The sequence below is a fragment of the Triturus cristatus genome, chromosome 10 (genome assembly GCF_964204655.1).
Source record: "Triturus cristatus chromosome 10, aTriCri1.1, whole genome shotgun sequence".
Classification (NCBI taxonomy): domain Eukaryota; kingdom Metazoa; phylum Chordata; class Amphibia; order Caudata; family Salamandridae; genus Triturus; species Triturus cristatus.
In genome coordinates, this window is record NC_140593.1 from 411953888 (window position 1) to 411968440 (window position 14553).

The 14553-nt window shown below is 43.2% G+C and overlaps 1 protein-coding gene across 1 annotated transcript in view; it reads left to right on the forward strand.

Moving 5' to 3' along the window:
* Positions 1-14553, forward strand: part of GAD2 (glutamate decarboxylase 2) — a 498210-nt gene that overhangs the window by 245169 nt on the left and 238488 nt on the right. The window contains exon 9 of the mRNA XM_085631697.1: positions 7740-7794. Within this exon, the coding sequence (XP_085487823.1) occupies positions 7740-7794 (55 nt within the window). The remainder of the gene's footprint in view (positions 1-7739; positions 7795-14553) is intronic.

A 14553-nucleotide genomic window follows, 5' to 3' on the forward strand; every position in this document is an offset into this window, starting at 1 on the left:
TGCACATTTCCATTGTGTTATCTTGGAAGGAGTCAATCATTGTGACTTTCGTTGCCTCTTTGTATCTAATTGCAACCCCTCCCCCTACTTTTCCAACTCTATCCAAACTAAGGATGCGGTAGTGTTGCGGTAGTACTTGTTTCAAAATAAGCTTATGTTCTTCAGAAGACTTAGCATAAATTAGCACATCATCTTGATATGTGTGTGTGCCCCTTATCCCTGAAAGAATTGTGTCCATAAATTTTTGAAATACGCTTGCTGCAGACGCCAGACCAAAAGGAAGTTTAAAGAACTTGTATGCCCAAATGCAGTTACAAATGTTGTGAGATCACTGGAGTCTGCAGCGAGAGGGACTTTATTGCATGCTGAGCGTAAATCTAATAATGAAAACAATTTAGCTTCAGAGAGATTTGCTAGTAAATCTTGAATTTTGAACAGAGTGCGGCAGTCTACCAGGATGTTGCTATTAAGGGTGCGCAAGTCAGCACACAAGCGAATGTCCCGTTCCCTTTTTCGTACAATAACAATTGGACTTACCCATTTGGATGAGTGGGGGAAATGATTATCTTTTCTTTTACTAACTTGTCCAGCAATGACTTCAATTCTGTCCTAATGGACAATGGGACTATTCTAGCTTCATGTACAAAGGTTATGGCATTTTTCTTTAATTTTATATTGTGTTGAAAATTATGAATAACACCTATTCTTGAGTCAAATACTTCAGGATAAGCATTAAGTACATTCTTAATTTCTTGAGTATAGTCTGTAATTGAGCTCACAAAATTGGGATTTATAACAATGGGATTATCCAAACCAGGAATTAACATCAAGCCTAACTTTGCTAAATCTTGCCAACCTATTATCAATTTCCCTTTTTCAACAACATATATTTTTGTAAAGACTCTGTAAAGAGTTCAACAAGTTTGAGGTCCCACGACCCCACCCCTTTTTTTAAAAAATTGAGTTGTGTCACACTTCTAAGGTCCTGTCTTGAATAAACCCTTATCAGAGTTCAAGGCTATGTAATTTTCTCCCCCTCCGGTTTTACAGATCAATGCAACGGAACACTCTAACTTGTCCTTGTTATTCAGAAACACTGTGATCTGTGCACAGGGAAGTATCTGAGAACTAGAAATGCTGGTTGTGTTTAGATTATATCACTGATTTGTTGGTGTATGATGCTTGTTTCTCCTTGTAGGTAATAAATGGATAACATAATCTTAAGGCACTTCAAATTGAAACTTATGTCACACATGGCATCCAGAAGTACTTGTCGCCAGTGTAGAAATTGCAATGTCAGGAGTCATGTTCATAAAAGATCAATTTCATAATGGGCAATTGTGGAGGAGAGGAGAATGTACCAAACTACTGAGACAGCTTTTTCTAATCTCTTCATCTCTTCCAAACACGTGATTCATCATCTGTTACCACACCTGGCAGTTTAAGACTGCAAGGGTGTGTATTCTGTTGCACCAGGACACATGAAATTGAACTATTGCCATATGATGGCAGCCGCTGATATAGTGGTGGCCCCTGCCATGGGAATTCTTGGACACTTAAACATGAATATGAGACTGGTTTTGTCATATGATAGGTGCTACTGATCACATAAGATGTTAATTGGGCCTCTGATTTTGTTCAGTGGCATATGGTGATTCTAAATGCGTTTATTGATGGCAGTACCTGCGTACATGATGATCCTACCAGAATATAGAATAGCTGTTCCTGGGCTTATGATGGCTTTACGTAATTACCTAATGCTAAATTCGGTATATCATCACACTGGATGTGCTTGCACATTTGAAGATGTGACTGGCATGTTACGTTTAAGCGGTTCTTGACATTTGAGGCTGTACCTGTCTACGATGCCTGTACCAAGAGAGTTAAATAACCACATGATGGAGATACATCGACCTAGGATGGTATCATCTGGTTGTGTGAAGATGTAATTGGTATATGATGGAAGCACCTACCTGGATGGAGAGGTTGCATCTAACATTTAAAACTGTACCTTACTTTTGAGGTTGTTTCTGATGTTTGAGACTGTACCTGCGCATGATGACGGCACCTAGGCATATGATGTCTGAGTTTGGCCCAAGGAGTTTTTACCTGAGCTTCTGATAGCTTTCTCCGGCATATGATGGCCTTTCCAGACATTTGAATATGAAACTGCTGAAAGAAAGCTATACCAGGCATCTGATAGCTGGATATGATCTGTGATGGCTTTGACCCTGGCCACTGACAGCAGTGGTCCTTACACATCATGGCGGTACTCTTCCATAGCAGTAACCAAATTATTACATGAGTTCAACAAAGATCACATGTAATGTACTTCATAATTTTTTTTATTATTTTCATATTTTTGATAGGTTTCTTTATTCACCTCAATTGTGTCATTTTCAGTGATTGCACCGTGTGCTTTGAATAATGCCACCTGTTGTGACATCATCAGGGTAAACGGTCATGTGGTGTCAAGGACTGTTACTTTTCACTTCCTGTGATGGCGTCGCAGTTTAAATGTCATACTATTTCTGTGCCACAGCCACTATGATGTCAATGAATTTGCTCCTCTACTTCGCATTGAATGTTCGGTCCACATTTGGATGGAGTGATAGGGGCAGCGGGTATAATGTAAAACAAGCATTTGCAATGCAAATTGGTCTCGCATTTGCTTGAGTTTGAGCTATTGGCATTGTAAATTACAATGTCTTTTACTGAGTTTGTGGCATGCTGGCTACGGTCGGATTTTGTGGGAGGCACATGTAGTGGCATTGCAGTTCTGGAAGACACCCTGTGACAACTTGGAAAGAACTTGTATAGGAAGCAGAAGAAATAAATAATCTGTGAAAGAAATACTGCATTATATGCTGGTGGCCAGGTGTGTTCTTGGGTAGAGAGAGGCTAAAATAAAAGACAAGGACGGGTTGCAGAATGGGCCTGGGTATATTAGCGGAGGAGTTCTGGAATGTGGGACCAGGTGAGTGGATTGTAAGAATCAGTGGTTAGGGTGGACCAATGGGTCAGGAGGTTATTTGAGAGTGGAGAGGCAAGATGTGCGGTCAGTGGATATAGGTCAGAAGGGACTAGTAGGTACTGAAGCCCTTGTTGTTGTTGATACCCGCCATCATGCTCTTCTGCTGAGCCAGGAAAACGGCAGCAGGGGTCTCCTTCGGGACCCCGCTCCCCACCTTACTGAGCCGGAACATTTGAAACTCCTCCATGGTGAGGAGGCAGTAGCGGTCCATGGATGGAGTTCGGTGGGGCAGTGAGGCGCGGCGGGGGAGGGTCAGGCTGGGGAAATGTAAACACCGGAATATGAATGAACGGAGGTAAGTAAACATTGAAATAAATAAAATTAATTTTGTTGCGCGCGCTGCATCGCATTTTGCGATGCAGCGCGCGCAAAGGAATTCGTTTTATTTATTTAAATGTGTACTTACCTCCGTTCATCCATATTCCGGTGTTTACATTTCCCCACCCTGCCCCTCCCCCGCCCCTCCTCACTGCCCCACCAAACTCCCTCCACAGACCGCTACTGTGAGGAGAGCTGGCTCTGGTGCTATGGGTGGGGAGAGGAGCCAAATAGGTTACCCCGGAAGAAGAGAGGAGGAAACACTAGACTGCTCATCTGGCCGTAGCTGTTAACATAGCATAGAAAATGGACTTGCGTAAAAGTGTGCACAATGTGAGCTCAGTGTACTTCTTTCATTAGGGGCAGAGCACCTGGAATTCTTGACGGTTGTCCTTGTAAGAAATGATGTCCCCAGATGGGAGAGTGTGTGACTGGGTTAGTGTGGCAGTGGGTAAACTGGGGTCAAGCTCTGCATGAGTTGTCTGTTTTTCTGCTCCCTATCTTCCCTTGCATTGTCTATGGGCCGTCTCGCTTACTTTCACGTCACTCTGCTACTCAGCTCCACACTCCGTGTTGCCTAAAAAGCAAAAAGCGCAGTGTGAAGATGTTTCAGTCTGCACAGCTGGCTCAAGCTTTGTGGCATTTGAAGCCAAGGCAGAGAATGTCTTGTTTCAGTGCCCTTTTAGCTAGAAGGCACCCTGCATGCAGAGAGGATTGTCACTCCACCGACCCCCATGCCCCAACCTCACTTACCGGCAGCTTAGACCCCACCCCTAAGGCGACTGGCAAACTGAGGAATCTTACCTGCTAAATCCAAAATATAGCATAATAGCAACTACCATTTTCTTTGTCTGGGGTTTGACAACTCTACCTCAGCTGTCGAATATGAACTGTATACACCTTTAAAAGTTTGCTACAAATGCAAAGTCAGTGCCTCAGAGCTCACATCAATGCAGTATCGTAGTCACTAGGCAACAGAGTGTGCCGGGCGATTTCTTAGAGAGAATCTGATTCTAAAATGTGGACTACTTCATTTGCCCCCGGAAAATGTGGATTACTTTTCAACTGTATCTGATATCCAGTAAGTTGTTTTCTTTGCTGTTTAGACCGTAATTAAAGCACAGAAGTTCAAAATGCTGTTCTTAAACATAGCCATCTCTGACATGCCCATTGCTTGGGCAACTGACTATGCTGGGTATGGGCTGAAAAACAGATTTTTTTTCATTGGAGTGCATCAACAACATTGTCAGAAGGAAAATCCCATTTCTCCCTCCCACACCTTGTCGTTTTACTGTCTCCTAAATTTGAACAATTTCATATATGTTTTTCGGTAGCCAATGCACATAAGAAAGCCTTGCCACCTTTAATAAATAAAATACTCGAAACAGAAAAGTACAGAATATCGCTCTCCTCTCGAAGTAAAAAATGCAAATTAAAGTTTAACTTGCTTAAACAGGGGAATACTCCAGAAACGTGAACTCATATATTAAAGGCACCATGCCACGTATTTACAAAGCATATTTTCAACAATGTCATCACTGTTGCACTTACCTGAAACTGTCCCGGGTTGGCTGCTTTGCACCGCCCGCAGCTTGAAATAGACAGAAACAAACAAGACGCACACGGATGCTGTGCCGAGGAAATTATTCTCAGATGTTTTTACACTTCAAAAGCACAACGTGCAGTGGTCGGAAAGCTGCTTGTTTACACTCGATGCGGAGTCAATTAAGAGAATTTAAACCAGAATATTGCTCGCCTCTCCAAGTTAATTAATTAAAAAAGTTAAGTTAAAAATTAAACCAGCCCCACAGCTGCGTCATTCACGCCAGTCACGCTCGGTAATAAAATGTAACATGTGGTCGTGCGCCCAGCTAATGAAGAGTAACATGCATGATGTAAATTTAAATTGATATGTAAATTGATACTTGTATAGCGCACTACTCACCCGCAAGGGTCTCAAGGCGCTTGTACAAATACTGCTGTGGAACCCATCCTGGCTTTCCCTGTGAGGCGTCCAGGTGGAGGCCAGGCATCCTTTAGCATTGTGGGGGCCGTTGTGGAGATTAAGCAAGCTATTGCCCAGAGTTGCAGAGTGGGACTCCATGATTGGAATAGGAACCAAGGCAAGAATTGTCAGGTCCGTGGAATTTTTGAGCCCAAAAACCCGCCAGGGCAGGGAATTGAACCCTGTTCCCGGGCCAGACCTCTGCATCAGGGTCTGCCGCTCTAACCATTGAGCCACACTTCTCCACATTCTCCTACGATGAATTCTCAGCAGCCACGGCTCGCTGTGAACAAAAGAAAGGTACTGAGACACTGCCCCATTGGTGCTGAGTAATTAAAATATATAGTTAGGACATGCGGAAGCTGTCGGCACGCGAGAAACATCCTTTAGATCGCGGTGTTTGCACCGCAATACCTTTACAGCACCGGTATTACAACGCAGGTCATTACAATGACTTGCGATGGATGGCGCTCTAACCTAAGGAATAGTATGATTTACTATTCCAACACCTTCCCTACTGTATGTAGACTGGAGTTGGAATAGTAAATCATACTATTCCTAAATCCAGCGCCCTCCAGCACAAGTCGTTGTAACAACTTGCATTGTAATGCCTGCGTTGTAAAGGCATCACAGTGTAAACACAGCGATGTAACGTCATATATTCGTCGGCACGCTAATGAAGAGGAACATACGTGAAGAGCTGTTCTATATTACAAACTACTGCTATTTAAAGAAAGACACACCTTTCCCCTCCCATTTAGAGTTATTATATTGGGATTGCTTACCTTACCTGCTCCCCGGGGAAGTTTACAGATCCTTCCACCTCCCCCCGTCCATGGCCGGCTGCTAGCCTGAAAGTGACGAAGGCGGGGGTGTTGGGCAGGAGCACTGGCTACAGCCAGTGTTTACGTAGCGCTGAGTGTGCTGATAAGGCTGAGATTGAGAGGGCTGCCCCAATATAGAAAATATTTTTTTTAAACGTGACCACTATAAAGCGGACACTGCGTCCTGTGGAAAAAAACAAGGCACACAAAGGGCATTAATGGGGAGGGATGGTGGAGGGAGGGGGAACAATAACGCCCGCAGATGTATTTAATTAACACCTCGCCCGCTTTGCGCATCATCCCAAAACAAAATGTAAATACGGTGAGATGCATATAAAGAAAGCCGTATTTGACACGTAATTGAAAAAAAAATTGTAGGGGCCATCACACGCTGTTCAGGTTGATGGCCAAACAAAACGTTCTCTGAGTGAAATCAGCAGGGACGGAATGAAGCACGCAAAGGAGGGGCATTCACACAAATGCACCAATAACAAGCCAGCATTTCTGAATGCCACAGATAGTAACCAATGGCAATCGGTGGGTTTGCCAAACCCCACAAACCAGAAATAACAGATCAATCGAAGCTCAGCCTAAAAAAATGGCTGTGGTGGAAAGTGCAACACAGACACATGCAGCAATCTGCTGGACTGCTGTCTACGACCCCTGTTGCCTGCAGATGACAGTCCCTTCATGGAAGCAGCCCCTCATAGACAGCTTCATCTTTGCAGATGAATCCCACAACCTTTAGGATGTTGGTGTTCGATCAATGATTTGGCCTAACGGCTAGAGCGGTGGACTTTGAAGCTGGGTAATCAGGTTCGGTCTCGGCAGGGATGCTCAATGATTCTGGGCAAATCACTTAATCTCCCTGTGCCTACCAAAATGGAAGTTTCTGTTTGTAGCTCTCACGTAAAGCAATCTGACACCTTCGGGTCGAGTTTGCACTATAAAAAACTCCAAAAACACAATCATATCTTCAAGCCATTTATACTTTTCCTTGCAGTTCGCTTGGATGAGGGAACGTTTGTCAGAAGGCCTCTACGGTAATGTTTCTTCTCAGCTCGAGTGGAGGATACATTGTTTACTTTCTAGCAAGAAAAGTGACAGATTTAAATAAAACTCCGGAATTTACACATCGGTGTTACAGTGTAAAAACAGGCTCAGGGTAGGGTGTTACATTATGTCGAGATATTGTAACATCGATAGAACGGTTAGATTAAAACACTCTTTATCTGGCATCAACCTGCATCTGTTTATGCATATCTTTATTCCTCAAAGTCTTTAAAAAGGATGTGCATCTAAGCTAGTATTGGGATGAGTATAAAAGCACTCTGTCTCTCAGTTTTCCTCCTTTTTTTTCTTTCTTTTTTTTCTCTTGTGGCTTAAAACTGGTAGCTCAGAATATAAACAAAAAAAAGCAATAGTGTTGATTGCTGTTATTGTGCTGTGTATTTGGTAATTTAGTACACTCTTAAATAGGTGCAAATGTAAAGGAAGAACCTGCCGTGTGACAGTATCACTTACAAATAATTCTCAAATATTGTTTCCATCACAACAGGGGGAAGATGATCCCATCTGACCTTGAAAGAAGAATTATTGAGGTGAAACAGAAAGTAAGTCTTTTTGTCTTGATGTTTGCACCTTTATAAAATGATGAATCACGTGATTGATTCCTTTCTAACAAGTAAAGCAGCTTTGCGTCCTTTGTATGAGACACAGAGGAGTTACCATCTCTCCTCTGGCTGTACATATAGAAAAAAACACAAGGGCACTTCCAGTTGAATTTAGAGATGTAAAATCAGAAACAAAACAATGTGAAAAATCAAACGTAAAATCACACGTGGAAGAAAGGAAATAAATGGGTTTTGAAAGCGCTATGGGGCAGATCTACAAGGAACTGACGCATCTGCGTAGATGCATCCGAATATTTGCGCCAGAGCTAAATGTCCTTGCGCCACCATGGATGGCGCAATGATTAACAGATGCATCATGAAATACTAACGCATCTGTTGGCACAAAAATGACGCATTGCTGGAGTTGCTCATGAAAATGACGCAATTCCAGCAATGCGCCACAACAGATAGGTGAGTCCTATACAAAAAGCCCTGCGTCATTCCTTAAGCCTGGTTAGAGCAGGCATAGGGATTTTGATGCAGTGAAAGCGTAGAGTGATGCAGTGAAATGTTGTAAATTTCACTGCTTCAGTTTTACATGGCTTTTTTGCGTGGGAACGCCCACCCTGCATACATTATACCTTGCTCAGGCATAATGTGACGCAGGGTTTTACAACGTGATGCATCTCCCTAGATGTGTCATGTTATAAATTGGCCGCGTTGTTTGTTTGTGCCGCCATTGTGTCAAAAAAAGTGACGCAATGGCGGGGCAAGGAGGCGCAAGGGACTCGTAAATCCGCCCCTATGATTCTAAAAGTAGCTTAATGTTTCATTACAACGACGAAGAAGCTTTGAATTTTGAGACTGTTGTTTATTGGGCACAACTTAAATTGCATGGCAACACTTACAGAGGGCACTCCAATACATTCAGAAAAAATATATAGAAAGCACAAGTGGTAATTTACTTTGCATGATAAAACACCCTTTGACTGCATTTTAATGTTTCAGTGGGGTCTATTGCTTTTGCTCAATGATTATTTCAAATATTTAAGCGCTTTTGGTTGTTATTAGTAATTAATTAATTTAGAAAAACCACTGGGGATTTTCAGCATTTCTAGACCCTACAAGGTTTGCAATCGTAATAGATAAATACCAGAAATTTAACTTCACCGCTGGTCTTTTCAGACCAAGTTACACTGACGCTGCAAAATTGGTTTTGACATCAGTTTCTAGCCAAATGTAACTGCAAAATTGGTCGTCAAATCAGTTTCTAGCCAAATGTAACTGATTTAATGTCATATTACATTTTGTATAACAAGTGGTATGTTCTGCAGCAGAGACATACCATCTACCATCATGTTTTTTTTTTAGAAGTATGTATCGCAAATAAAAAAACTTCACTTGTCTTCCCGTGTCTGTACTCCCTGCAGCTGAGACCGGCACACATAGGGAGGCCTTGCTAGTGGCACACAATGTCAGTTTGATAATAAAAAGCCCTGTCCTTTTAGTATGTCAAACAGTTTTTAATTTAGCATTTTACAGCAAACAAGAATAATCCAAACTGCAGTAACTCCCCCTCCACACCATGCAATCCTTGCGTACCGGTCCCAGGAAGTTTTCAATACAGTGATCAGTCGGGACAGGTGGCCATCCTGAGCAGCGCAGGAAGGATTGCCGCATTGTTAATCTTGGGCTCCATCACTCTTCCAAAGACAACCTGGTGTGCCCTCAATGTTCTTGCGCATGTGCATGTTATGAAGCCGTCTGTAAAGTAGTCCAATCACAAGACCCATCGTATACCAAAGGCTTGTTCGGAGCCCGTGACATTGTGGGATATCTTCTCCATCCACTGCATTCGCCACAGCCTGTGGTACCAGTCATGCCCAGATGGAGGACTGCTCAGAAGTATCTGTTTGGCCACCAGCAATAGCAACAGAACCATTTTCATGACAGCTTTCCTGGAACCCCAGTTCACTTTAGACATTCAAACCAGCAAAGTACTAGGGGCCAATGGTGGAACCTTCAAGACTGTGATGCAATGAATGTCTTTCAGGATCCCATTCCAGAACCCATGTATTTTGATGCAGTGCCGCTAGGGGTGGGATAGTGATCCTCTCCCCCTGCAGCCCCTTCAGCAAATGTTAGGTGGCCTAGCACTGAGGGCTGGAGTCTGGTTGGGGTTTAATTTTCATACTAGATTCATTTGTTTCAATACTGATGGCCTCTGTAACGCCTGTATTTCATTAAATCACCCCACCCCCATCAGTTAATGTGATGCATGATTCCTTTCTATAGGAATTCTGAAAGATCTATTTGTGCACAGCCTCTGAGGCCCTGTGCTTTTAAAACATTTTCGATATTAAGCACGTTTCTGTGTCTGAGGTCTGCAGGAGGTTCTCAAAAGGAGTGAACTCTCTTGAAGCTTCAGCTTTGAGTTGCGTAGGGTTCAGTGGCATGTCGAGGCCACTTTGCTTCTCCCAATTTCTCTTGATTTGCCAAACGGTTTGATGATCCCTTTCCAATTACCAAATGAGACTCTGTTTATTGTTGGATGGCAAAATGAATTAACAAAAAGAGGGTTGACTGGAGATGGATAACATGTCAAGATCAGCCTGTTGGTAATTGCACCCCAGATCCACAGTGTTGTGCCAAAACCCGCAAACCCACATAACCTAGGACCATATCTAGCCCTGATCAACAGGCTGTAAGCACTGAAGAGATTAAAAAAACAGATGTCCAGAGCAAAAACAAAAACAAAGAGCATGTCAAAAAGATTGATTTTCTTTAACACACTTACTATAACTATTTTTACAATCTCTCTTCTTGTGTATATGTTTAGTCCATACTAAGGCCCTCAAACTGATGTCGATCAGACTGCAACCAATGGCCTGTCGGTTGCGGTTCGACTGACATCTGCTGCTGCGGTCCGGCTTAGGGATCATCCACCGCTTTCCTACGGGACCATTGGAGGGACAGTAATCCCTACAATGTGAGCAGGCACCGCCGTAGGGATTGCAATGTCCCTTTCCACCTGCCCTTTTATGGCGGTATATGGCGGTTTGGAGGGCCCTCCACTATGGGGCTTGGGGGGCACCTATGGTGCCGCCCTAAACATCCCTTCACCATGTGGCAGGCACCACATGCAGGGCCTGCCACATGATGCAGGTATGTTTTAAAAGTGTATATTTTCTATTGCGGCTCGGGCTGCAGGCCATAGCACAAGACGCAATAGAAAATATACACTTTGCAACCACCGTGAAGGCGGTCGCTTTGTAACAATGGCAGTGGGAATGCTGAGTCCAGTTTCTGAAACAATGCCGGTCGGTGATGCCCTTATATTCAGGGTCCCTACTTTTCCCCTCCAGTTCGACCTTGGTCCTCTGAGTACATTGAAACCATCCATCACTTAGATAAAGAATTACCTAACATTTTCTCATCAGTCAAGAATGTCCTTTCTTAATATTTCCCTCTGTTGTATTATATTGAGTTATTGTTGTATTTATATATTGCTTGACACATTACGAGGTGGGTAAGTGCATTACCACACCATCTGGCTTACTACAGCAAGCAGCGAGTTTTGGAGGTACCCTAAAATTCCTGAAAAATATCACTATTAACTCTTTAGAATGTGCAAAAAAAACAAAATATTTTGAGGTTGGGTGTTTTTATTTTAAGAATGGGTATTTTTAGATCTTTGACCAAATGAAAGCGTATCTAAATATAACTAACAAGGGTTTTTCAAACGTCTTCAACTACAATATTTTTGCTGTTATTCTTACCCTAAAATGTTTTTTCTGATATTGACTTTATTAAATCTGCTACTCCATGTAACCTTATCCCTTGTCATTGTGCTTTACAATAGTTTAAACACCCATATCATTATATGGAATCAGTCTCTCTAAGGGAAATGCCCTGGATTTATGAAGTAGTTAACAGAGTGCAAATGCATACTATTTGCATGGCTCTGCGGAAATGCTAGTCAGAAATATTTTCAGTCTTCATTGGCATGGGCGATATTGATGTGACACATGACCTACTTCTGATAATCTTTTGATGTAAGGCAGTTAAAATTGCATTGTAGTGGTAACTGTTGTCTGAATGATGATTGATTATGCAGCGAACTGCAAGACAGTCTCAGAATAGATTAAACAGACTCAACTCAGTTAATTATGAATTAATAATTATTACTGCTTCTATTTGCGTGTAATTGTAAGTCCTGTTTCAAAAACTCTCAGGGCCTGATTCTTAAACTACATTTAATAGTACATTTTGTGCTGCTACTAAACATGCTACAAAATGCTATTCACAAACTGCCCTACTAAAGTACTACTGCAATAAAACACCAGTAGTAAGTCAAGTGCCATACTTGGCTGACCACTGGTACTACAACACTTTCCTATGGTAAATAATGCAGGTAGGGACTTTAACTTTAGCCCCATAGGAAATAATGTGAAGTAAAATTAATTTATTTGAAATAGTTAAAAGTATAAATACATTTAATTTAATGTCAAATAAAATCAAATTATAAAATATTTAACCAATATTTTTTTAATATAAATATTAATGTATTTTTTTAATTGATTTCAAACATTTTTATTGGATTTTACACAAAAATGCAAAAAACAAAGTTGCCATGATATAGTAATGCTAAAAATAATTAAAATGAAACGAGGTGCTGAGTTTCGCTGGTCGAAAATCCAGGTCTTGAGTTGCTTTCTGAAGTCCGTGAGAGAGGGTGAAGTTCGAGGGGAAGGTAATTCTAGGCTTTGGCGAGGAGGTAGGAGAAGTCATGTTGGTCTGCTTGGGGTGGTCAAGGATCAGTCTGGCCGCTGAGTTTTTTAACGTCTGGAGTCTCGTCAGGGATTGGGAGGTGATTACAGCGTAGAGTGCATTTCCGTTGTCCAGGCAGCTTGTGACAAGGGCTTGAGTGACGGTTTTCTTGGTGTTGACGGGTATCCATCCGAAGATCTTTCGGAGCATGCGGAGGGTGTGGAAGCTCACTTATAAAACCGCATTGATCTGGCATTCCATGGTGAGTTTGTTTTCCAGGATGATGCTGAGGTTGCGGGTGTGGTCTTTAGAAGAGGGAGTGGGTCCAAGTTCCGCTGGCCACCAGGTGTAGTTCCATGGGGAGGAGTTGTTCCCAAAATTCAGCACTTCTGTCTTGTCCTTGTTGAGTTTTAGGCAATTAGTCTTCATCTAGTCGGCGACATTCCTTATGGCGCTGTGGAAGTTGGTTCTGGTGGTGAAAGTGTCTTCCATGAGTCAGAGAATGAGCTGGGTGTCGTCTTTGTAGGATATTCTGTTAAGGCCCTGGGTTCTAACAATATCAGCCAATGTGTCATGTAGGTGTTTAACCAGGTTGGGCTGAGGGATGAACTTTGAGGGATGCCGCAGACGATGTTCTTGGGCTCCGAGGTAAAGGGTGGTAGCTGGATTCTCTGGGTGCGTCCTGTGAGAAAGAATGCAATCCATTTGAGGGTGTCTCCCTGGATACCTATTTGGAGGAGCCTCCTGATGAGAGCATGGTGGGATACGGTGTCAAAAGCCACTGAGAGGTCGAGGACAATCAGGGCTGCTGTTTCTCCTCACTTGAAGAGGGTTCTGATGTTATCGGTGGTGGCAATCAGGGTTGTCTCAGTGCTGTGGTTGGCGCAGAAGCCAGACTGTGAGGCGCCCAGGAGGTTGTTTCTCTCCAGGTGTTCGGTGAGCTGGAGGTTAATGATCATCTTGAGGACATTGACAGGGAAGAGGGGCAGTGAGATTGGGCGGTAGTTATTGAGTTCCTTGGGTCTGGCAGAGGGTTTTTTGAGGAGAGGCTTGACATCTGCATGTTCCATTAGTCAGGGAAGGCACCGGTGGTGAAGGATGTGTTGAGGATTGAGGTGAGTGCCCTGCTTATTTCTTTGCTCCCAAGGTCGAAGAGGCGGTGTGGGCATGGGTCCGAAAGGTGCCCCAGAGTGGATGGAGTTCATGATAGTGGTAGTTTCCTTTGTGGTGAGCTGCTCCTATGTGGTGAGCGGGTTAGTGGCATCCGAGGGTGTGATGAGGTTGTAGAGGATGGTGGGTTGGGGTTCTAAGTTATTTTAGATGGTGGTTATCTTGTTGTGGAAGGAGTTTCACAGTATGTCGCAGAGTTCCTGGGAATGGGGGTTCAGATTCTCAGTGGCGGTTAACAGTAAGGGTGGGCGTAGTGGGCGTAGTAGGGCTACGTGAAGCAGCGCGTAGTGTGCCCAAATCTACGCACACTACGTGCTTCGCGTAGCCCCCACTACGCGTCACCCGCCTCCCGCCTGCCCTCCCGCCTCCCGCCTGCCCTCCTTTTAAATCAAACCTGCATTTTAAAATAAATACCAAGTAAAGAAACTTACCTGGAGCGCCGCGTCTCCAGGGCTCCCTCTTCATTATTTCCAACGTCTTCTAACAAATGCGCATGCGCGGACGCCCGCGCATGCGCATTTCTTTTGAGATCCTGGATCGCGGAAGCCAGCCACCACTCTCGACATACAGTGGTCGGCCCACAGTGGTGGCTCCTAGGATTGCCGTAGTCATAATAAGGGCCTTACTATTTACTGAAGCAGATATGGAAGATACAATTTTTTTTACTTTGTCCTTTTATAAGTCACATGTGAACATTATGTTTCAAATTTATCATAGCACTAGCAGCTCGATTTTAATATGCTTGATGATATGATGGAGTGGATGCAGTTAAATTCCTGGACTTTTTCATTTCCTAGTTCTGAAACACCTTTAATGAAT